This window comes from Octopus sinensis, linkage group LG5, assembly GCF_006345805.1.
Source record: "Octopus sinensis linkage group LG5, ASM634580v1, whole genome shotgun sequence".
Classification (NCBI taxonomy): Eukaryota; Metazoa; Mollusca; class Cephalopoda; order Octopoda; family Octopodidae; genus Octopus; species Octopus sinensis.
The window spans coordinates 43,644,621-43,671,750 of NC_043001.1; the positions used below are offsets into that span (position 1 = coordinate 43,644,621).

Below are 27,130 nucleotides of genomic sequence, written 5' to 3' on the forward strand. Positions count from 1 at the left end.
GTTGATTGTCTTCATGGATTCATTTCTTCTGGCAATATAACATTAATGGATGTACAACAAAAGGATGCTTATCCATTTTGACTGGTATGAAGGTTGACAGAGTAAAAAGGGATAAGAATCCCTCTGTTGTACATCTATTAATGTTATATCGACTGAAGAAATGAATCCATGAAGATGATCAACCCTGATGCCCATGGATACTATGGATTACACTGTAATCATCCCTGGAATATGGACTATGGTCTTAAGAGACATGTGACTTGTTGAAATGTGCATAGAGATGCATTAAATGTTTATAATTTCCATCCAAGGATTATTGTTATTATATATGTATATATATAGGTGCAGGCATGGCTGTGTGGTAAGACATTTCCCGCTGTGTTGGCACCTTGGGCAAGTGTCTTCTACTATAGCATCGCACTGAAAGCCTTGTGATTTGGTAGGCAGAAACTGGATGTAGCCCATCATATATATATATATATATATAATAATAAATATTAGGGAATAAATCCAAATTTACAGGGAAAAATGAGATTTAGGATTGAATCCAATTTTATAGTAAAATATTATATTATATTAAATTAGAGACAAAACCACTATTATGCAAATCAAACAAAGAAAGACTTAAGCCAATACATAAAATAATTTATATAAATTAAATTTAATTAAATTAAATTTAATTAAAATTTTGACTGGTATGAATTAATTAAATTTAATTTATATAAATTATTTTATGTATTGGCTTAAGTCTTTCTTTGTTTGATTTGCATAATAGTGGTTTTGTCTCTAATTTAATATAATATATATATATATATATGTATATGTATCTGTGTGTGTGTCATTGTTTATTGTGTCTGTATTTGTCCCCTCATCACCACTTGACAACTGGTATTGGTGTGTTTATGTCAACATAACTTAGTGGTTCAGCAAAAAGACTGGTAGAATAAGTACTAGACTTTAAAAAAATAAGTCTTGGGGTTGATTTGTTTGGCTAAAACCCTTCAAGGCAGGACTCCTGCATCCCCCAACCTAACACGTCCACATTTCTTTGTCTGGCCGAACTTGTTCTCTCCTTCAACGGCTTCTTGTTCATGGGGGAGTTTTACCAACAGGTCTTGAGAGTGGCCATGAAAACGAGAATGGGCCCCAACTATGCGAACCTGTTCGTTGGCTATGTTGAGGCCCAAATATTTTCAAGATTCATTGGTCCCACTTCTGAAATTTACAGTTGTTATATTGATGACTGTATCGGTGTGACCTCACTCTCCTGTGAGCAACTAGACTCCTTCCTCTCTTTTGTCCAGTCCTTCCATCCTGCCCTCAAATTCTCCTGCACCGTTTCTAACACTTATGTCGCCTTTCTTGACATTTCAGTTAACATGTACAACTCCACTCTCATTACCTCCATCCACTACAAACACACCGACTCACAGTCATACCTCAACTTCTCCTCCTCCCACTCTACCCACACCAAGCTCTCCATCCCCTACTCCCATTTTCTCCATCTGCGCAGGCTCTGCAGTGACGACCATGATTTTGCGACTCAGTCTCAACTCATAGCTTGCCATTTCATCCTTTGTGGTTATGCCCTCGCCACTATCCACACCACTCTCTGTGCCTCTGCTCTCTCTCTTCACACCTGCCCCACCGTTACCGTCTCCTGTTTCCTCTCACCTACCACCACCACCCTGCCCTTCCAATGCAACATTCTCTGAGCCTTCTGACAACTCCAGTCTGACCTCTCCACTTCGCACATCTTCCCCAACCTACTCCTCCCCTCCTTCAAATGAGCCCACAACCTACATGGCCTCCTGGTCCACAGTTTCTTCCCTAACCCCACCTCCAAACCTGGCTCATTCCCCTGCTCCTGCCAACACTGCCACACTTGCCCCTACCTCTCCAACACCACCATTCTCACAGGCACCCATCACCATCGCTATCATATCACTGACTCTTTTACCTGCACTTCTAGCAATGTCATTCACTGCATCTCCTGCTCTTTCTGTCCTTCTCTGTACATCAGTCAAATGGGACATTGCTTGGCTGACTGGTTCGCGGAGCACCTCCGAGACATTAGACACAGCAACAACACCCCAGTCTTGCGCTATTTCTGCTCTACTGGTCATTCATTACAACACCTGTCTGTGTTTGGATTGTCTTTGCATAGGGACCATCCAGACTTCTGCCTTTGCTGTGAACAGGAATTAATCTTCTCTCTTTGCTTCTTTGCTCTTCATGGACTTAACTCGCCTCCCCTTCTCTTCTCTCTTCATCTCACACCTACCCACCTCTCCTCTCCTCTCTTGCCCTGACACCTACTGCCTCTCTTCATTCTTACCCACCTTTTCCCTTCATCGATACCCCCTCCATCCACACTCCACTCGTACACATCCCACTCCCACATACCCCACCCTTACCCCAACATCCTTACTCTAAACCCACACCTCACCCTCACATTGCCACACCCCAACACTGCCACACCACTCCACACAACCACACCACATCATGCCACACACCACCCCATACACACTAGCACTGACCACTTCCCAGCACCCACACCATCATCCACACACCCACACCATCATCCACACACCCACACCATCATCCACACACCCACACCATCATCCACACACCCACACCATCATCCACACACCCACACATTACAGATGCACATATCCACACATCACAGATGCACATATTCACATGCCAAAGTCACCAGCCCTTATCCACATGTACACACTTACACACTTTCACATACACATGCGCATGCACCTTCATTTTGGGATCACCAATATTTTATTATTTTTCCTTCTTCCTAGCTCTCCTGTCTAACTACCTTCGTTCAATCAGCTGCCACGATTGACCACTAGCTCCAAAAGTTTTTTTATTCTGTTGAAGAGCATAGGCTTGAAATGTAAAAGACTTTGTCACCTTCCCGAGCATTAAACTAATACACCTGTTTGCTGTTTATACACCTGTCTTTATCTTTTGTTTTTCTGTAAGTTTCAACTATATATATATATATATCATCATCATCATCATTTAATGTCTGTTTTCCATACTGGCATGGGTTGGATGGTTTGACTGAAAACTGGTAAGCCAGGGAGCTGCACCAGGTTCTGATCTGATTTGGCAAGGTTTCTTCAGCTGGATGCCCTTCCTAATGCCGACCACTCCAAGAGTGTAGTGGGTGTTTTTTACATACTGCTGACCTGACACACATGCACACACACACACACACACACACACACACACACACACACACACACACACACACACACACACACAAACACATATATATATATATACCAGAGCATGTGTATGTATAAATATGTATGTCTGGTTTAGTAAACAATTTCAAAAGTGTTATACTGTACTACAGAATATATTTGTAAATCTGAACCAACAGTGTTTGTAACAGACAAATATAAATTCTTGTTTTGAGGACAGAATAAGAGGGCTCAGCAAAATTAGTTTCAATCCTGTGTTAGTATTTCATTAGAGATTGGATATCCTCTTTAACAGTCAACAAAGGCACTGCTCAATCCACTGTTACTAGGAGCTCAACGTCATACCCAACATCGCACCTGGTCCAACATCACCAGGTTTTATGATACAAATTCTCTGTTTTATATTTATCATAATGAAACCTTTCTGCCAAAATTCAACTGAGGGTTACAGGAGATGAAAGTGAACTCCTTCACCATACACTTATGCCTACACCTTCTTCACTATGCAGTCATCATTTTAAATTTACACATACACATACAGGTGTGGTGTGTGTTTATATATGTGGGTGTAAATATGATGTGTGTATGTGTATATACATATGTGCATGTATACGTATGTGTATGTATGAGTATATGTGTTATCATCATCAGCATCATCATCGTTTAATTTCTGCTTTTCATGTTGGCATGTGTTGGATGGTTTGACTGAGAACTGGCAAGCCAGGAAGCTGCACAAAGCTCTAATCGGATCTGTCAAGATTTCTACAGCTGGATGCCCTTCCTAATGCCAACCACCCCGAGAGTGTAGTGTGTGCATTTTACATGCCACCAACACAGGAACCAGTCAGGCAGCACTATGTATACACACACACACACATACACACGTATATATGTATATATTATACATGTGTGTGTGTGTTTGTGTGTATATATATGTGTTGTGTGTGTGTATATATATATATATATATATATATGTATGTGTGTATGTAGGTGTATGTGTGCACATGCATGCATGCATGTATGAGTGTGTGCGCATACATTGAAATCTCACTTTATAGAATAAACTGACAGCACCCCATCTTTTATTTTGTGTTACTCCTTTGGGAATAAATTAAGGCATCCTGAGTAACTCTGAAAGCTCTGAGACAATATTAACTGTTCATAAAAAAAACACAAGAATTGGGATTTGCTGCCTCAAAACTATTAATAGTGAAGGTTATTTTTAGACAACATAAAGTGTCTTTCCAAGACCCCACCCACTCTGTCCCCCACATTCAGCATCTTTATACCATATGGCAACACTCCCTAAATTGTTTCTAAGGGTTTGGTAAAAAAGTACCTTAATTAATGCTGTGATACAGAATTCAAGATTTTGGGTTGGTAAGGCTAATGTGTACATGTTTGTGTAAATAAATAAGCACCCATATATATGAATATACATAGACAAACACATACACACACACACACACACACACACACACACACACACACACACACACACACATTTATACACACATTTATACAAGGGGGTGCTGAAAAGTTCTTGGCTTTAAGGGTTTTGCAAAAGGCCTGGCTGGAGGCTCAACCTTCTGAGTTCTTTTACAGGGCTTAGGAAAACTGAAGGGCTACTGCAATAAGTGCATGAATCTGAGAGGAGAATACACTGAATTAAATTATAATTAACTGATCCTCCTGTATTTTCTTTTACCCAGAGCCAGAAACTTTACAGTACCCTCTCATACCTATACATTTATAAATATATATTCATTCATTCATTTGTTCATTCATCATTTCACCTGTTTTTCTATGCTAACCCCATAAAAATATATTTATTTCTTTATTGCCCACAGCGGGCTAAACATAGAGGGGACAAACAAGGACAGACAAAGGGATTAAGTTGATTACATCAACCCTAGCATGTAACTGGTACTTATTTAATCGACCCCGAAAGGATGAAAGGCAAAGTCGACCTCAGTGGAATTTGAACTCAGACGAAATACTGCTTGGCATTTCACCTGGCATGCTAACGATTCTGCCAGCTCGCCGCCCCATAAAAGTATATTAAAGAGAAAACAAGTTATGCAGCTTTCAATAATTGCCAGTTGTAAATATATGTGTTTCAATTAGAAAGATACTTAAATGACAACTCATCAATACAAGGCAAACAGAAAATCCAGTCTATAATTGTTTTGTATTTTAGTCGAACTTCTCTCCTAATTCATTTGATTCTTCATTGCTCATAATTAGTGCTTTATATTTTCCTATTATTGCTCTCTTTTAAAAAGAATTATTTCTGATAATATTAATTAGAAAATTAATTCTAAATAGGCAGATTTCATAATATTCAATGTAAAGAACATGCTATTCAATTTAGAATTTCTAACAAAAATGAATAGGCATCAATTATTGATCAATAAGAAATGAAATAATATGAAAAAAGTAAGCTAAATTTATTGCATCACCTGTAAAAAAAAGTGAACTAGAATGAAAAATGTGAGCAAGGGATAACAATACTCTTAAGTATTTAATAAACCTGGAAAAATACATGACAAGAAGTAAGCCTAAAATAAAAGAGCTTAAAAATATTGCAGCTAAAATAAAATTTGAATAGGTTGCCAATTAAATGAGATATTCAAATAAGCCAAGCTATCCAATACTGATCAACTATCTTCACCCAAAATATTTCTCTATTGCTAAGCTTGACTGTAAATAAATTTTAAATTATTTCAATATATGAAAATAAAGTGATAACTGCCATATTTTGTAACATGAGTAAAGATTTTTTTCATTTTCTAAAACTTTTTACAAATGTAAAGAAAGTAGGTAAATAAATTAAATGTTTGACTACAGTAAAATTTAAGCCTGTCTAAGTAATTAAATGTTTTCTTTGTTTTATTTTTGGTGCTCTTTTACTCTTTTACTTGTTTCAGTCATTTGACTGTGGCCATGCTGGAGCACCACCTTTAGTCAAGCAAATCCACTCCAGGACTTATTCTTTGTAAGCCTAGTACTTATTCTATCGGTCTCTTTTGCCGAACTGCTAAGTTAGGGGGACGTAAACACACCAGCATCGGTTGTCAAGTGATGTTGGGGAGACAGACACAAACACACACACACATACATATATATATATATATATATATATATATATATATATATATGACTGGCTTCTTTCAGTTTCCGTCTACCAAATCCTCTCAAAGCTTTGGTCAGAAGATACTTACCCAAGGTGCCATACAGTGGGACTGAACCCGGAACCATGTGGTTCGTAAGCAAGCTACTTACCACACAGCCACTCCTACGCCTACAATTATTTTACTTTTAAAATTTGAATTATTTTACTGTTTGGTGAATCTAAGTTTTCCTCAAATAAATGCAGATGTCATAGAGTTAGTCATAATGAATGAAAATAAAGATCATCTTTATAACATTGTATTAATAATCATCATCATTATTATCGTTTAATGTCTGCTTTCCCTTCTAGCATAGGTTGGACGATTTGACTGAGGTCTGGTGAACCAGATGGCTGCACCAGACTCCAATCTGATCCTGCAGAGTTTCTACAGCTGGATGCCCATCCTAATGCCAACCACACTGAAAGTGTAGTGGGTGCTTTTACGTGCCTCTGGCATGAGGGCCAATTAGGCAGTACTGGCAACAACCACGCTCAAATGATGCTTTTTATGTGCCACCTGCACAGAAGCCAATCCAGCGGCACTGACAACGACCTCGCTCGAATGTTTTTTCACGTGCCACCAGCACAAGTGGCAGTAAGGCGATGCACGTAACGATCATGCTCAAATGGTGCTTTTTACGTTCCACCAGCACGGAGGCAAGTTTGTTGCTCTGGCAATGATCACGCTCGGATGGTGCTCTTAGCGCTCCATTAGCACAGATGCCAGTTATCGAATTTGATTTCGATTTCAATTTTGATTTCACTTGCCTCAACAGGTCTTTGCAAGCAGAGTTTAGTGTCCAATGAAGGAAAGGTACACATAAGTAGGCTGGTTACACCCCTAGCAGAGGCGACAAGGTTATGGTCTCACTTGGGCTTGCTGAGTCTTCTCAAGCACAAATGAACAAAAATGAATTTCTGTTTCAAAAATCTTAAAACAATTTTTATTTGGTAGATGGGAATTTATGATAAGGCATCAGATTATTTTTATTGAATTTTATATCTATCTGCTGTATTTTAAGCACTTTTATTTTAGGTTTGCTTCTTGGGTAAAAGATGGTTGATCAGTATTGAATGGCTTGGCTTATTTTGAATATTTTATTTAATTGGCCACCCATTCAAATTTTATTTGAGCTGCAATATTTTAAGCTCTTTTCTTTTATTTTGGGCTTTCTTCTTGTCCTGTATTTTTCTAGATTCATTAAATACTTAAGAGTATTGTTATATACCTTGCTCACATTTTTCATTCTAGTGTGTGTGTGTGTGTGTGTGTGTGTGTGTGTGTGTGTGTGTGTGTGTGTGTGTGTGTGTGTGTGTATATATATATATATATTATTCTTTTATTTGTTCCAGTCATTTGATTGCAGCCATGCTGGAGCACTGCTTTTATTCAAACAAATCAACACTGGGACTTATATATATATGTATATATATATATACACACACACACACACACATACATACATATATAATTGGAATTTACAAAAAAAAAAACAGAATAAAAGATGAAGACAGGTGTGTAAACAACAAAGAGATGTATTAGTTTAATGCTTGGGAAGTGGGAACGTCTTTTACGTTTCTAGCCTATGCTCTTCAACAGAAAGGGACACAGAAATAAGCAGAGAGAGAAAATAAAAAAAGGTTTAGTGGCTTGCGATCAATCATGGTGAATGCCGGACAGAGGTAGCCAGGCAGGAGAGCTAGGAAGAAGGGGAGATAAAATAAGTAGTGGTGATCCCAAAACGAAAGTGCACATGCATGTGTATGTGAGAGCATGTATGCGCATGTGGATAGGGGCTGGTTACCTTGATGTGTGGATGTGTAGGTTTGTGGATAACGGTGTAGGTGCTGGGAAGTGTCAGTGCTAGTGTATGGTGGTGTTGGGGTGTGTGGGAGGCGGGATGGGGGATACAAGGGTGTGGTGTGGGTGGGGTATGTGGGAGTGGAATGTGTGGGATAGGGTGGGGGTGGGATGGGATGTATAGGGATGGTGGGGTGAAAATGTGTAGGGTTGGGGCAACTATGGAGGGGGTGATGATGAAGGGAGAGGCTGGGAGGGAGAAGGTGAGTAGTAGTGAAGAAAGGAAGTAGGTGTCGGAGTGAGAGTGGAGAGGTGGATGGGAGTGAAGGGAGGAAATAGGTGTGAGAGGAAGAGAGGAGAGAAGAAGGGGTTAGATGAAGAGGGGAGGAGAGTTGAGCCCATATGGTGCAAAGGAGTGAAAAGAGAAGATTAACTCCTTTTCATGGCGAAGACGGGTGTCTGGATGGCCCCTGTGCAAGGACAATCCAAACACAGACAGGTGTTGTAAAGAATGACTGGTAGAATGGAAATGGCGTGAGACCAGTTGCCGAGTCTGATGTCTCAGAGGTGCTCCACAAACCTGTCAGCCAAGTGGCAACTCATTTGGCCAATGTACAGAGAACAGAGAGAGCAGGAGCTGTACATATATATATATATATATATATATATATATATATATATATATATATGTATATTGCATGCTCACATGGTCGTGCTAGTTTCATCCTGTCTCTACCTCATGCACTTTGATTTTCTACACCTTCTGCACTTCAGACTATTCTACCTGGATTATTTATTCTCCTTCACTTTGGACTTCCACCTGGTTTTTACATGCATTACACTGGACTCTTCCATTGATGAGAAATCGCTCCAATACACCATGACATTTGAATCTTTTGAACTTCACTGAACATTTTTTGTACTTTCTGCTTTTTCCTATTGTCGTTTCTTCTTACTGTTTTCTCTCAATCTGCACATTGTTACTTTACCTCTCTCTCCCTCCCTTTCTTTCTTTTTGTCTTCTCCCTTTCTTCTCCTTTCCCCTCTATTTCTTCCTCCTTCCTTCTCTCCTTGTTTTTATTTTTTTCTTATATATATATACATATATATATGGCCAATCTGTAGTAGAGGTGTAGGTAGAAACTCTATAAGATGTACCCAGTGTAAGCTATGGACACATAAGAGGTGCAGTAATATCAAAGGAAGGCTAACTGGGAGGATAGTTTTTGTACGTGGCAGATGCTCAGGAGCAATAAACAGTGAAAATGCGCAGAGAACAACTTCCGCCACATTCCAGGGAGAAAAACTAGAAGTGGTTGATAGCTTCCATTACCTAGGTGACCAAGTCAGTAGCGGGGGAGGGTGCGCTGAAAGTGTAGCTGCTAGAATAAGAATAGCTTGGGCAAAGTTCAGAGAGCTCTTACCTCTGCTGGTGACAAAGAGCCTCTCGCTCAGAGTAAAAGGTAGACTGTATGATGCTTGTGTATGAACAGCTATGCTACATGGCAGTGAAACATGGGCTGTGACTGCTGAGAACATACGTAAGCTCAAGGAATGAAGCCAGTATGATCCGATGGATGTGTAATGTAATTGTGCATACTCGACAGAGTGTAAGTACCTTGAGAGAAAAGTTGGACCTAAGAAGCATCAGATATGGTGTGCAAGAGAGATGACTGTGCTGGTATGGTCATGTGGCGAGAATGGATGAGGGTAGCTGTGTGAAAAAGTGCCACACCCTAGCAGTTGAGGGAACCTGTGGAAGAGATAGACCCAGGAAGACCTGGGATGAAGTGGTGAAGCACGACCTTCGAACTTTCAGCCTCACTAAAGAAATGACTAGTGACCGAGACTTTTGGAAATATGCTGTGCTTGAGAAGACCCGGCAAGCCAAATGAGACCATAACCTCGTGGCCTATGCCAGGAGTGTAACCAGCCCACTTATGCATACCTTTTCCTTCTTTGGACACTATACTCTGCTTGCAAAGATCTGTTGAGGCAAGTGAAATCAAAATCAAAATCAAATTCGATGACTGGCATCCGTGCTGGCGGGGTGCAAAGAACACCATACGAGTATGATCGTTGACATAGCGGCTAACCGGCTTCCATGCCAGGGGCACATAAAAGGTACTATTCAAGTGTGATCGTTACCAGCGTCATCTTACTGGCACTTGTGCCCGTGCTAGAAGGGTGCCAAGAGCACCATCCTAGTGTGATCGTTGCCAGAGTGGCTAACTGGCTTCTGTGCTGGTGGCGTGTAAAAGGGCACCATTCGAGTGTGATCGTTACCAGCGTCGCTTTACTGGCACCTGTGCCGGTGGCATGTGTAAAAAGATTCAAGCAAGGTCATTGCCAGTACTGCTTGACTGGCCCCCATGCTGGTGGCACGTAAAAAGCACCCACTATACTCCCGGAGTGGTTGGCGTTAGGAAGGGCATCCAGCTGTAGAAACTCTGCCAGATCAAGATTGGAGCCTGGTGCAGCCATCTGGTTCGCCAGCCCTCAGTCAAAATCGTCCAACACATGCTAGCATGGAAAGCAGATGTTAAACGATGATGATGATGATGATGATATATATATATATATATATATATATATATAATGTATTTATATATATATATGTATTTATATATATATGTGTATGTATGTGTGTGTGTGTGTATATATATATATATATATATATACATATACATACATATATATATATTCAAAATGTGACCATGTGTGTACCGTTGGTGATTTTTTTCCCTCTGTCTTCCCTTCTCTGGATCTTTCCTTCTCCTATGTTTCCGATGAAAAGCTCCACTTGAAACGTTAAACCTTCCTTCTTTCCTGAGCGTCCAATAATACTATATTTGTTCCACGTCCTCGCGTTGTGTTTTTTTGTGCTTTCTTGTTTGGATTAACTATATATATTATATATATATATATATATATATATATATATATAACTATATGTATATATATAGATATAACTATATGTATATATGTGTGTATACACTCACACACTCATACATACATACATATATGTATAATAATAGTTTGACTCAGTTCCACATGACTTAATGTTTCATGGGTGTGTAGGACACACCCATCTCAGCAGATGTTCAGAAGTAGAGTGGAAGGTTTGAAAGAAATTCAAGATGGTTTTTAGGTGTTAATGGCGCTATTGATCAGCTCAGGTCACATTGGTATTAATGCTAATAAAGGAATGTTGGCTATTTTCATTTTTATGCTCATATGCTTGGACAGGATGTTGGTGCTACTTTGGAGGTAGGTTATTGCATAGTGACGTCAGTGATATCAGTTCCTTCTATAGAGTACTGCATATGGTGGTGGGGAGAAGATATTGGCACAAGTCAGTAGCTCAGTTATCCTTCACTAGAGCATGAATACATTACTGGCATGGGTTAGTTATTATATCAAATATATTGGCACAAGTCAGTAGCTCAGTTATCCTTCACTAGATCATGAATACATTACTGGCATGGGTTAGTTATTATATCAAATATAATTGTTGTTGGGATGTTGGCTATCTAGAATTATCCTTATATCTCTTGAAGTCCCACTGTTTGCCATTCAGTGAAGCATATATGGAATTACCTATTGGAAGAATTCATGGAGTGATTTGCAATAAATCGTTGTCACAGATGTTAAATACTGATCGAGGTGGTTAGCCATTACCTGGAAGTTAACTGAGAGCTAACAGAGTATTTGGCTGCCATGCTGGGCCACTGAACTCAACACATTTTTTTCATTCTCTCTCTATTTATTTCCTCTTATTCTTTTCTGTTGAAGAGTGTAGGCTCGAAATGTAAAAGACTTTTCCATTTTTTCCCAAGCATCAAACTAATACACTCGCTTGTTGTTCCTACACCTGTCTTCATCTTTGTTTTTCTATAAATTTGAACTACACGCACACACACACACACACATACGTGCATGTATATTAATTCATTCATATTCATCAACAAGGGAGAGTACTCTACATGTTTTATGGTTAGAATTTATTAAGTTATGTTGACTCAGGATGAAAATTGACAGCTGAAAATTCATTCAAAGTGGAGACATGAAAAAAATTTCTACAGAGACCAAGGAATAGTGGAGTAACATGATGTATGACTGAAGCAACCAATAATTCTTTAGGGAAAATCTTTGCTTGTGGTGACAGTTAAATAACTCTGGATTTTCTATTGATGGTTATTGTAAGCTGTTTCAGTATCTGAGCCTTTCCAGATAGGCAAAATTTACAATTAAGTGATTCTTTAGACTATGGAGTGGTGTTGTCAACATCGTTCCAAGTTATAATAGAAGGATTGTGTCCTTGATTCCTAAGCTTCTAGGTAAATTGAGAGGAAAGTGGAATTTTCCTTACTCCCAGAGCTAAAGTAGTGCAGACGTTGATGGAATGTCCTCTAAGTCATTAGCAGTAATACATCAGAGGTGGAGTAACTATTACTTGGTAGAATTCCTTTTGGAGAGGCAAGATGCCCTGATTTCAACAATGGGAAGATAGCTGTAGAATGGGGTTGAGCAGCGGTGTGCTTCCAATTGTGGTATTTGTTGGTGGAAGCGATGTTATCGAAGCATTGTGTGCATTAAAGAACTTAAGATGTGTGTATATTGGTTGGAAGTAGCTCTTTACAAATAAACAGGAAATTCCTACTTATATAGAGGCCTGATCAATAAGTATCCGGACTGTTGCCATAGTAATAAAGCTAAAGCACGCAGAGTAAAGCTACTTGGCAAAGATTGACCTTGAACTCTGCTGTGCATGCACACTAAGTTTTAACATTCTAGCTCACTGTCACTGTTTACAGTAGTGCTTGGAAGGAAGGTGTGTAGCATGTGATTGTCACATTGATCATGACGGAGAAAGTTGCCATGGTGATACCTGCTCAGAGGCTTACACAAAGTTGCAGAAAGTGTATGGAGAGGATTGTATGAGCTGCACACAAGTGTACAAGTGGTTCAGACGTTTCCAAGATGGCCAAAAAAATGTCGATATTGATGAACATTCTGGGAGACTCACAACCAGCAGAACTGAGAGAAACGTCACAGATATGCATGCAGCTGTGAGGGGAAATTATCAAATCATCATTTGTGAGTTATCAGAAGATGTGCAGATTAGTTATTATTCGGTTCTGTCCTTTATCACTGAAGATCTGGGTATGAGACATGTGTCTGCCAAGTTTGTGCCAAAACTGTTTTCAGCTGACCACAAAGACACCCGGGTTTCAGTTCCACAAGAGCTCTTTGATTGTGTTGAGAATGATGAAAACTTTGTGTGGGCCTCTGAATAGGTATTGCCAAGCTTTTAGCAAAATTTGATGCAGATTCTCTGCTCAACTTTGTCATGGTCAATACAAAGATCACATGCTACACACCTTCCTTCCAGGTACTGCTGTAAACAGTGGAAGTGAGCTAGAATGTTAAACCTTAGTGTGCACGCACAGCAGAGTTCAAGGTCAATCTATGCCAAGTAGCTTTACTCTGTGTGCTTTAGCTTCATTACTATGGCAACAGCCTGGATACTTATTGATCAGACCATGTATATGGAGACATCAAATTCATGTGATGAAGGTGGAGTAAACCAGATTACATTTCTTTTCCTAGCGTTTCTCTAAATGATAGGTTTATCCTCACTAAAACCACTCCTGCTAGTGCCATGTTATAGAACGGGAATACTTTGTCAATTTTCTTTTTGTCTGACGGTAAGTTGAACAGTCTCCTACACTAGCTGCTTAGTTTCTAATTGAAGTTTTGAGGATGTTTACAGTCTTTACCTTGGCTTCTTATAGGGATAGTGTACTCAGAGCCAGTTTTAAGCCAATTCAAATTGGGCCCTGTGTGCCAAGAGAGGCCCCTCCCCTTTGCACACATGCTTGAGGGTACTGTGAATTTTTAGTATATCAGGCCCTCAACACATTTTAGCTGGGTCTGGGGTACTACATGAAGCATAAAACACCAGTCTTCAGTTTTTGTAAAATTGAGAGCCCCACTGACATTTCTCTAATTGGGCTCCATACTTCCTAGCACTGGCCCTGAGTGTACTAACCTGTTTAAGATCTAATGTAATGTCTTCAAAGTTAGCTATTGTTAGGATGATACTCATAATCATATCTAAGTCAAATTCCTTGAATACATCCAGCAAGTCTTTTCTAAATCTGTCCAAAGTGGGGTTCTTCATATTATGTAAGTTTGCCAGGCTGTCATCTATGTACATATCATAGTTATGTGGGAAAGTTCAACTTCTAAGACTATCAAGGATGAAGAAACCCACAATATTAGCCATCTCAGCACCATCATAGCTCTACAAGAAGTTATTGGACTGATTCAATAGTAGTTCATCCTTTTCTGTGAACCAATAAGGATTGTTACAGCATAACAATATCTTTCTGAAATACATCACTATCTTAATTGCTGTGAATTGTTTCCCAAAGTCCAGTACTTTCAAGAGGAGAGGTTTTGACAGAAGAATAAAATCCCATAATACTGAATCGAGTAGATCAGCAGGCTACTTTATTTTCCACGCTGTGGTACCATTATTTTACTACCAAACAACTAGAGAAAATAATTCCCTGGACATTACTGCTTCAAAACCTAGAACTCATGGGGTCAGTTAATCAGTTTCCTTGAATCACAACATACTCCCCGAATGGGACACCAGTCTGTTGTAAGATTATTCATTTACAACTGAGTGTTAGTGCTATATCCTAACCACTGGTCTAATGCCTTCAACAACAACTAGAAGACATTCTTAAAACAATCTTCTGATGTTCTTACACTTGCAGAAGCAATGAACTGTGTACTGCAACCTTTTAAGCCCTGCACAAACAATGTTGTCACAAATGTACAAAAACCTAGTCCTTTGGCATACAATAGCATAAACACTGAAATGAATGTGTTAATTAACCTACAGAAAATAGGTTGTTATCTATATATGTTGTTGGTTTTTCTAAATTTCCGTTGCAGTTCTCTATCAGGTATGAAAATTTCTTTCAATAGTGATATACGATTTCCATTCATGCATCATATATAGTCAGTCCTTTTCCGGTTTGGATGTTTCTCCACTTATTAAGGCTTTAGGTGCTTCTCTATTCTGACATTTAAGTGTTCCATTTCTCCTTTGAAATACTTTGAAATGCATTGGACAATACAGATGCCATTCTCGTGTTCCAGTCACTCTTAGATAAATATAACTTTGGTGAGAAAACTGAACAGTGTGATCTGAAGTCCTGATAATATGTGTTACATATAACTTTCTCAGAAGATACTTGTAGTAAGGTAAAATAAGCAGACACAATAGAAGCTCTATTTTTGTGTTTGAGAGTGACAGTGACTTGTTATCTAAGAATGTGTTTTTCAGGTGACTTCTTCTGAAGCACCAAGTGTCTTGTCCTGAAACACAAATGCAATACTCACAACACATCAGTGATAGTGCAATATCATATCCATGCAGCATGTTTACCTCAAATTAAATTTAAAATAAAATGAAAGCAAATTGAACAATTTATTTTATTACAGAATTTAATTAAAATACAGCTTCTGTATTGAGAAAAGATATATTCAATGGCAGAGTGTGTGAAGCAAACAATTGGGTAAGAGACTGGATATAACTTAAATCTAAGAAGATTCAAACAAGAGAGAGAAAGAGAGAGAGAGAGAGAGGGAGAAAGAGAGAATGAATAAAAAAAAAAGCTAGTAAAAACAACATTTGGCCAAAACAATTCACCCAAATTGTCTCTGGTTCTTTTGTCAGATACAGGTATATAATATTTACAAGATTTTAAATATAGAAAATAAAAGAAAGAAAAGTGTATGCATGTATGTGTGTGTGTGTGCACATGGTGTATATATTTATATATGTACAAACCTACTTCTATACATGTATAGCTTCTAAGAATAGTTTTGTTTTTTAAATATTCTTCCAGTTTCTTATGTGTGTGTGTATTCTATATACAAAGGGATTTACAAGAAGTGTATTCTTACAAGAGTTTCTTTTTTTTAAATTTCAGTACTTTTTGAGATCCTTATTATTTGGGATTTGGTCCAATCCAAAACACAATGTCTATTAGTTGTGTAAGCAGTTAGTCAGGGATAGAAGATAGAATATACACATATGTACACATAAAAAGGTTTCACTAATTTGAAAATGCTTAAAAAGTTTAATATTGAATTCTCTATAGCTATATAGATGGTAGTTGAAATTTGGTTAGGAGTATTACCAAGTGTCTCTGAAGTAAATCTATAAACAGTAGAGTGAAGAACTGGAATCAAAATCTTAACAGATAACAGTTAGAAGAATTTTCAATCATAATCATCATCTTCCCCATCCTCCTCATCATCATCACTATCACCATCACCAACACTGTCATATTGCCAAAGATGAGGTCTTTGGATATAAGCTTGTACTATATATTTCTGTCTTCCTTTATTACAACTAGATATTTTTGAGTAAAAATAGAAAAAAATTTCCTGCCAAAATATGAAAACATTGCAAAGGACAAGTGCCAACCTTCTCAACAAATAATTTAGGTTTGCAATTTTTAAGCATAAAGATTCAATAAATAACATGGTATGTAAGTAGCAAGTAGGATTCTAGATAATGTTTCAAGTTTTGGTCATGTCAACAATAAATTTGCATTGAGGAATCATAGTAATATTTTACTCTCAATACAGATATGCTGATTGTTGCAACTAGCATTATGTAGCACTTTTATATTAGCATAAATATTTTAACCCTTTAGCATTCAGATTACTGTCAAATGTAAAATATATTTATTCACATTGTTTTGAATTAGTCATACATTGTCTTATAACTGAGATTTCAATGATGCGATTGTTTATTTTTAGAGTGACAATGTAGGATAGGTGTGAGAGGCTGGATTTGACCTGTTTTATCATAAAACAAGTAGAATATTTGAGCTAGATATGTCTGGTTTAAATGCTAAAGGGGTTAAACATTTTCTGATAAAATATATTTAAAATTTCAGTTTCAATGTTAAATAATAATGGTATTTAACTTGAATAAAAAAAAAAGTCTTTCTATATCTAATGATCAAATTACTGTAATGATGTAAGGATATTAAGGTGTCATAATACTTTTTATCAAAGATATGCATTACTATAATAAGATTCTAATTTCTTAGTTAACTTGAATTTTCCAACCAATAGTTGTTGTTTAAATATTAGTTCTTTCTGAAAAAAACATTTTACAATTAAATGTCTACAATGACAGTTACATAAAAGATTAAATAAGAAAATAAATGTATGTCATGTGGTTGTCAGTAACTTAAGTGTCATGACTTTAGTACAATGAGAATAGTCAACTCTGGTGCAAAGTACCAAGTATTAGTAATCACAGTCAGGGAAAAAAATGCAGTCATTTGTGGAAATGAGTACACATTCTAAGGAAATCAGACTTTAATGTCATGGCCATAGGCACAAATAACTCCATGGAAATTGTTTCAAAATTTTGGCACAAGGTCAGCAATTTTGCAGGGAGCAGGGATTTGTTGACAAAATAAGCTCCAATACTTTGCTGATAGTTTTTTTCTATTGACTCTGAAAGGTCTAAAGGTAAATTGACGGCAGGATCTGAACTCAGAATGTAAAGTGCCAGAAGATATGCCACTAAGCATTTTCCCAATGTTCTAACAATTCTCCCACCTTGCTGCCTTATAAGGAAATTACTAATTTCAGCCGAAGCCTTCCCCCTAGCAACAAACGATTTAAAAACATTGTTGCTTTCTTAACTTCAAAATTTAGGAAGCTCTACTTATTAGAAACAACTTTCAATACAACTAATCTTATTAATTATTCTATTTATTCTTGACAATGAAAGGTTGTATAGAACACCCTTGATTATAATTGAGAAATAGGGTTTAGACTTAAAGTAGGCTGTGGCCAAGCTGGGGTACTGCCATTTGTTTACTTTAAAATGCTTCATTCAATACTTATACAACAGTTTTACTTAAAAGATAAAAAGATGAAAATACTTATTAATCCTACAGACAAATGCAATCACAGGCAATTGCTTGTCTTTTTTCCTGATTAGCCAAGCACATCAATAAGTAATTACTTTTATAGACAAAATTCGCAGTTTTGTGATAACAGTGTTCATGCTTTTCCAAAGAGAAGTGAAATTGCTACAGCTAAGAATTGAAACTGAATGCCAGACTTCATTCTGTAGCAATTTATATCTTACTTTACAACATTAATCATACAAGAACAAAAAATCCCCCCATCACTTTGAAAACGATGGTTGAAATTTTCTAGAGAACAATGAACTATATATATATTTATACACATATATATGCAGGTCTTAGCATTTGTGTAGTGAACTTTCAACCAATCACACAATTACTTATGCACTAAAATAACCTTAAAAAATACATCAAATAAATGCAGAGAGAGAGAGAGAGAGAGAGAGAGAGAGAAAGAGAGAGAGGAGAGAGAGAGAGAGAGAGAGAGAGAGAGAGAGAATAAGATAACTAAAGATGCAGTAATGTTACAAACTTTGCTGTTTTCCCCATCTATTTCCTGTATCACTTTAGCCCTCTCAATTTTCTGCTCTTTCTCTGGCATTTTTACTTTAACTCTTACTCAGCCACTCACTTCTTATAATCCTCTGTCTTACTCTCTCTCACTTGCTTCACCCCTATTTTCTAAAGTTTCAATATAAACCTCACTGCTACTGCTACTAGCATCATTTACCATTAGCAGATCTTATTTCCATTTTCTATAACTTTTACTCTCTCTTTTTCTTCTTTTGCTGTATATCTTTCTCAATTTAGCATCATCAGCACCAATATCATCATTACTGCCTCTGCCACCACCACTATCATAACAACCAAATAGTTTTTACTATTTGAGTTACTTCTCTTATAAATAAAATATTTCTATATTTTATTTATAAGATTTTTGTGTGGAGTGTTATTTTTTGGAGGTGGATTTTTGAGGATTTCTATGGGGTTATCAATATCATTAAATGTATTATTGTATTAATAGGTAAGTGAAGTAAGCAAATCAAGCCCTTTTCTAAAGTTTTTTTTAACAATCAAACACAAATGAATAACAAAGCAGTTTATGTTTGGATTTCAACATATATAACTGTTTCTTTAAGAAAACCAAAATAGACAGTATTTAAGATTAGGCTATTAACACACATTTTCAATTAAGAAAATATGAATTAAAATCAAGAGAAATAACTTTTTTAACTCCTCGCAAAATATATTGTTCTAATTTCTAAAGATATCTAGTGGAAATTGATACAAAATACTATTCATGCGGGAAGAATACATTTCTTTTTATCTTTAGAAACATAGATAATATTTTGTTTAATGTTTTATCTATATAATTCTTGAAAATGAAAGGTTGCATAGAACTCGTTTTGCTATAGTTCAAAAGAAAACAGGCTTAGACTTAAAGTACATAGTAGAGATGGTAGAATAAAGGTTCTAGATTGTTTTGTAAATATTTTACATCTTTATAGAGCAAACTCGAAGATTGCTCCTGTTTGTAGGTTTATTAGATAGATTGAATTTAATTTAACAAAAATATATCAAATCTAAATATATGAAAGAAAAGGAGAAAATAGCCAAACATATACAAATAATTTTTATTCCTTTCCACTTTTCAGAAAAGCAAACATTTTATATATGGACAAAATAATAAAATTACAAAACCAAGTATGGCCACAAGTTAAAAATAAGTAGTTTATGTATGCAGATGTATTCATATATATGAATGCACTTATGAATGGAGGAAAGGACAAAATAAAATATTCAGTTTGCGAAGATATTTTGTTAATTACAATAAAATTGAAATTGAAAATTTCATTGTACTAATACTAAATTCAGTTAGATTTTTTGCTACATAGTTTTATTTAGGTTGAAAAAAATTTCTTGAATGAATTTATTAGAACAGGACATTATAATTCAAGGGAGGTAAATCTGATGAATAGATATCAAATTGAAAACCGGTCTCTATTGCATAAAATTTTGATACAAAAGGATTGTTTAGTTGGAATTTATAATAGATTATCATTCAGAACTGTTTACATTACAACCATAGGCATACAATGTTGCATGATAAAAGATGCAAAATTATTATTATAATCATTATTATTAAAAGTACACACTTTCCTAGAGTATTTAATTTCAGAGAAAAATGAGAGGAAAAGGAAATGCAACATAAAATCCACAATCCAATCGTAGTAAGTGAAAGATTATTGGAATAACTTCACTGTATTCAGATTTGATTGCAGATTTGGCAACACAGTTACACATTTATAGGGGATGATGTAGAAGACTGCGTATAAGAGACATGCTTCAGGTTTATAACAAAACAAAAACTGCTAAATGTCTTAATGCAAAATTTACTTCAGTAAAACAGGGAAGGATATCAATGTTAGGTAGGAAAGTTCCCTTACTCTTCCCCTCAACAGTATGTAATGTTCTAGTGATACCTGCTATCTCTACAGGTCAATAACAATATGTAAAATAAATCTATTTTGCTATACACTTGCTAAATGTGACATGCCTGGGAAGCTACTTAGTTTAGTATCATCAGATCCATGAGTGCCTTGAGTGGAGTAAGGGGATGGGTACTTTTTCAATAAATACTTACAAATCTATTGTTTAAGGAAATATTTTGTGAATAGGAAATATCTGTTTCAAATGTCAGGAATGTTAAGAAAAGGTAGTCAAATATACAAGCTCCAAAATAAATCTCGAAGATGATGATGATGATGATGATGATAGTGATGATCAGACAGTTGGATACACTTAAGATTCATCATGACCCTTGTTCTTCAGTAAAAAATGAAATTCACAAATTTAACATAGAAGACAAAATAGTATTATTAGCAATGGAAGGAATAATAAATGAATCCTAACAAATATTCTCAATTAAAATAGATACAGACATATACAAAGAAAATAAATCTAAATAAAAAGCATTTAAATGTATGGTGGTATGCGTAATACTAGATATATCTGAAAGCAATTGAATGCATGTGAGTTAATATATGATATATGTATGTATGTGTAAGTTTTGTTGATATAGATGACAATGTATATTTGATTCTATTTTACCCTTTTCTTCCAAGTGTATAATGAAAGTTTATTATAAATGTATTTACTATAAATGCATGATTAACAAGTTTTTTTTCTTTATAAATGTCCTAAACAAAAAAATCAATAATTTTTACATTTGTTATATATCTCAGGAGCTAGGTTTGGAAGAGAATGTCTTGCAAGCCTTGATCCTGAAGAAAATGACAGATGTGCAAATTGAAAATATTATAAATACAATACAAAAATAATGCAAAAAGCAATTAAAATTATATTTTTAAAAAATTGTTTTCTAAATAATGATCAATACACAATTAAATTTTTTCACTCATATTTCCCCAATAATGTAAGAATAAATATTTTCAAACTATTCCTTTAAAAAAAAATTAGACCCCTTTTACCACAGTGATATCGATTGGGCAGTATTTTATGATGAAGTGGCTAACTTAGGGAATGATGACAAAACTATTTTATAAACTGCAAAAATGAGGCTCATTTGTTTGCTCAGGAGAGCAAAAAAAATTCATAAAGATACAGAGTCTAAGACTTATAGAAATGGAATTATAAGACATAATGCTAGCATGGAAAGCGGACGTTAAACGATGATGAATGATGTTTATATCTATTGCAAGGGCACACAACAATGAAAAATCTGTCACAGACTTCTCTGGTTGAGAGCACATCAATATTGTATGGTATTCAAGAGAGTGTAGGTATAAAGAACATTTGTGTGTGTAATTTTTCCGGTTTGGCATAAATTAAATGTCTTTGTTCTATAACCTGAAGCATTATAAAAACAGACTCACCCACTTGTTAATTTAAGAGAAAAAATCTAATCACTTGATAAAATACTTTTAAAGAAATGTTAGTTGTACAGTAAGCAATTCTACTTGTTCATTCATTGTAAATATATTTAATAGATGAGATTCACTTTCAAAAAGTGTGTATGTTACAATTTGTTTAGCTGAAAGAGATTCATTCTCATTTGAAAATGCTTGCGATAAAGGGAAATCTATTGATAGTATGTACACAGATATACACATGTACACACACAGTCCTGAACAAATTCTTACTATGAAGTAGTAATGTTTTATTTTAGTATTTCTTTTAATAGTAAAATGCATTTAAGACTTGAAATTTAAAAACCCTGGCAAGATAAAAGAACAGTGAGAAAAACTAATAGTAGCATTGTGTCTATCTCCTGTTAAACTAGCTTCTGAAAAATGAGGAGTAATGAAAACAGGAATAGGAATTAATACATTTGGACCAAGCTAAGTCATCAGACACTAACATATGTAAATAGAAACAACTGTTGATTTCTTACATACATACTAATCACAGAATTATTTGTAAAACAGGGGAAACAAGGTTCTGAGAAGCTGATGCTTTTTCCCAAAGGCATTAACAACTAACAACAAAATGAAATAGCTACAACCGGGAATTAAAACTGGATGGCAAACTCAGCTCACCGAGAAATAATGTCTGATTTATAACAGTTTATGTTTGGCATTTGAAGAATTTTCATCAAGAACAGAACACTGGGAATGATACAACACTCCCAAGTATCGTAGGATATTAGATAAATTTTGGTAGGAATGGGTAGATGGATGAAATAAATCAGTATATTCACAACAGAAATATATTACTTCCATAAAATAAAGATCTTGTATGGAATATACTTACTTTAGAGAATTTTCAAAGAGAAAGTAAATTAAGTTTTTGTGTATGTAGCTTATGTGTTAATAATTATTTAGCTATAAATGTGTTTGTATGTATGTTGTTTTGTTTTGTGTGTGTATATATATATATATATATATATATATATAATATATATATATTAAGTATGTACTGATATGTATTTATCTATGAGAGAGAGAAAGAGAGAGTGGTATGTATATACATGTGTGGTTTAAAGGTTCTCATTTCATTCCTCTCTCTTTTCGATATGTTAAAACAATCAATATTTTGACAAACTACAAAGTGAATATGGTGTCAAACATAAGCAGTTAAAACAAACGAACTAATATACAGTATAAATGAAAATAAAGATTAAAATATTAAAAAGTAATATATGCTAAATTGTAAAAAAAAAAACCTCATTGTTTTTTTTAGGGCCATGGAGATTTTACTGAAGGGAAACAAAATGAAATATCTTTATGTAGAGTTAAAGCTAAATATATGAAAAGTCTTTTTTTAGAATATTTATAATTTTTGTGTGAAGATTTCATCTCCATGCATAGGAGCCAAAAAAAAAAAAAATTTCAAGAACATGTTAAATTTTGTCACAAAATATACAAATGGAAGGTAATTTTACATTGTTATTTTTTATTCTTTCATTTTTCTCCAGTTTCTATTCAGTTTGTTCCCCCATGTAATAATAATAATAATAATAATAATAATAATGATGATGATTTCTGATTTAGGCACAAGGCCACCAATTTTGAGGAATGGGGTTGTCGATTCCATCAATCCCAGTGCTTGACTAGTACTTTATTTTACAACCCTAGAGAGGTGAAACGCAAGGTTGGCCTTAATGGGATTTGAACTCAGAATGTAGAGCTGGAAGAAATGCCAGAAGGCATTTCTTAACGATGCTTTAACATCTCTGCCAATCCAAAAATAAAAAGGAATGTGTAATAGGAATGTATAACAACAGTCAAATGATCTCAGTGAAGTTTAGCAGCATGTTAAATAGCTGTTAATTAAGAATTCTGATGTTTGTAGGATGGCATGTATAGATGTATGGTGAGTGTGTGTGCTTGTGTGTAAGGGAAAAGTGGAACTGATCTATTTAAAAGCCAGCCAACATATTGACCAAAAGGGAGTCTTTTTTAGCTGCAGGAAGGGAGCAAGCCCAAGTCAAGTGGACAACAATATCACATAGGAAATACACTCAGAATTATGGCCAACTCCAATGAGTGTAAAATGTATATCAGTGTGAATACATATGTAAGAGTGTGTTTGTTTATGACTGATGGATGTATGTATGCCTGTTTGTAATTGCATATATATATGTGTGTGTGTTTGGTGTGTGGATAGCCAATTCTAATATACTGTTATTGTTGCTCAGTAAATGTGTTCTGCAGACATTCTAAGTAAGTCTGCCAGTGGCAGCAGATTGTTACCATGGCTATTCTGCTCCATTCTATAGCCATTCTATGCTATCACTAACGGTTCATCATCAGAAAATCCTGTTATCATTGGAGAATCTTCGTCTTCTCCTGAAAAGAAAGAAAAAACAGTAATATTAAATGGTAATGAAATACAGGAATTAAATGAGAAGGATGTATAAAAGTTGGGAAGGAATGAGGTGAGCATGTTCCACAGGATGTTAGCAGTGCATGAACAATGGAATTCAAAAGAGAGAAGACTGAGCTGGTACAGACATATGATGTATATATGTGCCATTGAAAAAGTGAGCAAATTGGGTCAGTGGGTTCCTCACAAACTTTCCGAGTCTAATCACTTGCAGAGAGCGAATGTGTGCTCTTTTTAGCTGTCATGTCTCATGAATGAACCTCTTTTGAACTGAATAGTGACTGGTGACGATAAATGGGTTCTCTATAAAAATGTCAAGGTAGGGAAAGGAGAAACACCAGCACCTCAGGCTAACAAAGGTCTTCACCCATGTAAGGTGGGTTATATGTTTGGTGGGATATGAAAAGTTTAGTCCACTTTGAACTTTTAAACCCAAACCAAATGATAACAAAGGAGATTACTGCGAGCAGCTTAAGTCAGTGCTAGAAGAAAAACGACCATCTTTGGTTTCAAGACAAAAGATGTTCTTCCATCAGGATAATGCTCGGTCACATACAGTGAGGATGATATTCCAAAGGCTGAAGCAGTTTGAATGGGAAACAATGCCCCATCCACCATATTTGCCAGACATTGCTCCATCTGATTATCATCTATTTTGAAGTCTTCAAAATCATTTGGACGGAGAAAATATGAATTCTGTAGACAAGGTTAGAACAGTACTGGAGGAGTATTTTTTGTAATGGACAAGTGAATTTTGGAAGAGGGACCTTGTAAGTCTACCAGATAGATTGAAGAGCATTGTAGAAAATGAAGGAGAGTATATTTTAGATTAAAAAAGAACTTTGTTTCTCTTAATTTTGAAAAATAAAAGAAGTATAAAAAACCGCATTAGTTATGGGATGACACAATATTTTCTTTGCGCTTTTCTGGCTTTATCAAAAATGTATGACAAAGTAAAGCAAACATAAAATTTAAGGGAAGAAAAAAAAAGCAACTTACCTAGATATTCTGCAGAATTAAAGGTCGTTCGTTCTGATCGAGGATCATAATGACTACTGGCATAGGCAAGGAAGCTGCGTTGGAGGCGTTTATGTCGCACAAAGAGAACAAGGAGGATACTGCCTAAGATGACTAAGATGAGAGTCACAACACTGATGGGTACAACGATGGCAACAAGATTGACACTTGAGGCCTTCACAGTCACTGTAAAAAAAAAAAAATAAAAGAAAGAAAGAGGTGTGTAATTTAGTTTCCTTTTCAATATAATTTTTCTTTAAATATATATGTTTTCTTTAAAATATATTAAGTCATTCTGAACAGAAAGGTAGTTTCTAAGAGAAGGATGCCGAAATTTGGAGCAGCAAGTTTTGGGGTTCAAAGGTTGTTGGAAACAGTAGAAGATTAAGGAAAAAAACAAAGAAACAAACATAATAATAAGCCTTAATTAAGAATGTGTCTTGAACTGAATTCAGCCCTCTGCAGGCACAACTAAACTTTATAGGTGCAGGCATGGCTATATGGTTAAAAAGCTTGCTTTGGAACCATGTGGTTTCAGGTTCAGTTCCACTGCATGATAACTTGGGCAAGTGTCTTCTACTTGAAAAAAAAAGGGGGGGGGGCAGGGTTAGCAAAGCAACATAGATTAATAAACAAATATTTGTAATATTAATTTCTTAAACACAACAACATAACACAAAAATACTTACAAGGAATGGCAAGGGAAGCTACACTACTAAATTTTCCATAGTAGCCTTCAATTTTATTCAGTCGCACTTTTAGTTGATACATGAATCCTTTAGCAAGTTTATTCAAACTGACTGATGTACTGTTGATAACACAGTACTGCTGAAAATCTTTCTCACCACCAACTTTGTAGACTACTTGATAGCCCTGTATCAGAAATGAATACAATACTGATTAAATGAATTGAATATTTTGAAGATGCAACAGAAATTATAAAGTTATACATGAGACACAAACAGATGTGGGGTTAATGGACTGAACCACAAATCATATAGTCACAAGTTGAAGCCATTTGTTGTATTTGCTACAATTACAGTACAAGCTAGCTCTGCTACAAGTTACAGATACCCTTTTATCACTCTAGTTAGCAGAAATGTAGTGAATCAGTGACTGGCTCACTAGAAATGTCTAACTAATTATTGTTCAGAAATTATTATATAAAATATATAAATAAAAGACTAATATTTACAGTAGCATTTCTAGAAGAAATGCAAAACTGACTTCAGCACTTCAGCAGGATAAAATCAGAAAAGAGAGTTGTATCTTGACCAAAACTTCTTTTTGATATGCAAATGACAAGTTTATTTGAATTGTGAAAGCTGATGCATTATGAAAGATTTCTTTCCAACCTATTGACCAGTATATTGATAGACAGATAAGGTGGAAAATTGGCAGATTTGCCAGAATAGTGGATGATAGAAAACCTTGTGGTATTTGTAGTGATTCTCTGTGCTCTGAGGTCTACATAGAGTTTTATTGTTTCTGGATCAATAAATAAAATACCAATCCAAAATTGCTTGAGGGTTGGAAAAGATGCCTTGTGAGATCTAATCTAGGTCTCTGTATT

General features: G+C 35.7%; 1 protein-coding gene and 1 long non-coding RNA gene across 4 annotated transcripts in view; both read right to left on the reverse strand.

The window, feature by feature from the left end:
* Positions 1 to 2,126: 2,126 nt before the first annotated feature.
* Positions 2,127 to 21,560, reverse strand: LOC118763649. The gene is made up of 4 exons (XR_004999417.1): positions 18,846 to 21,560; positions 15,747 to 15,751; positions 11,900 to 11,905; positions 2,127 to 2,138 (listed from the first exon to the last, which is right to left on the reverse strand). It is a non-coding gene; the product is annotated as an uncharacterized LOC118763649 (long non-coding RNA).
* Positions 21,561 to 22,218: 658 nt separating this feature from the next.
* LOC115212089 (sortilin-related receptor) overlaps positions 22,219 to 27,130 on the reverse strand; it is a 120,914-nt gene continuing 116,002 nt past the window's right edge. For all 3 annotated transcript variants that reach the window (XM_029780920.2, XM_036503360.1, XM_029780919.2), the window contains 3 exons: positions 26,247 to 26,430; positions 25,540 to 25,743; positions 22,219 to 24,503 (listed from right to left, as the gene is read on the reverse strand). In XM_029780920.2, coding sequence (XP_029636780.1) covers positions 24,439 to 24,503; positions 25,540 to 25,743; positions 26,247 to 26,430 — 453 coding nt within the window. In that variant the 3' untranslated portion in view covers positions 22,219 to 24,438. The remainder of the gene's footprint in view (positions 24,504 to 25,539; positions 25,744 to 26,246; positions 26,431 to 27,130) is intronic.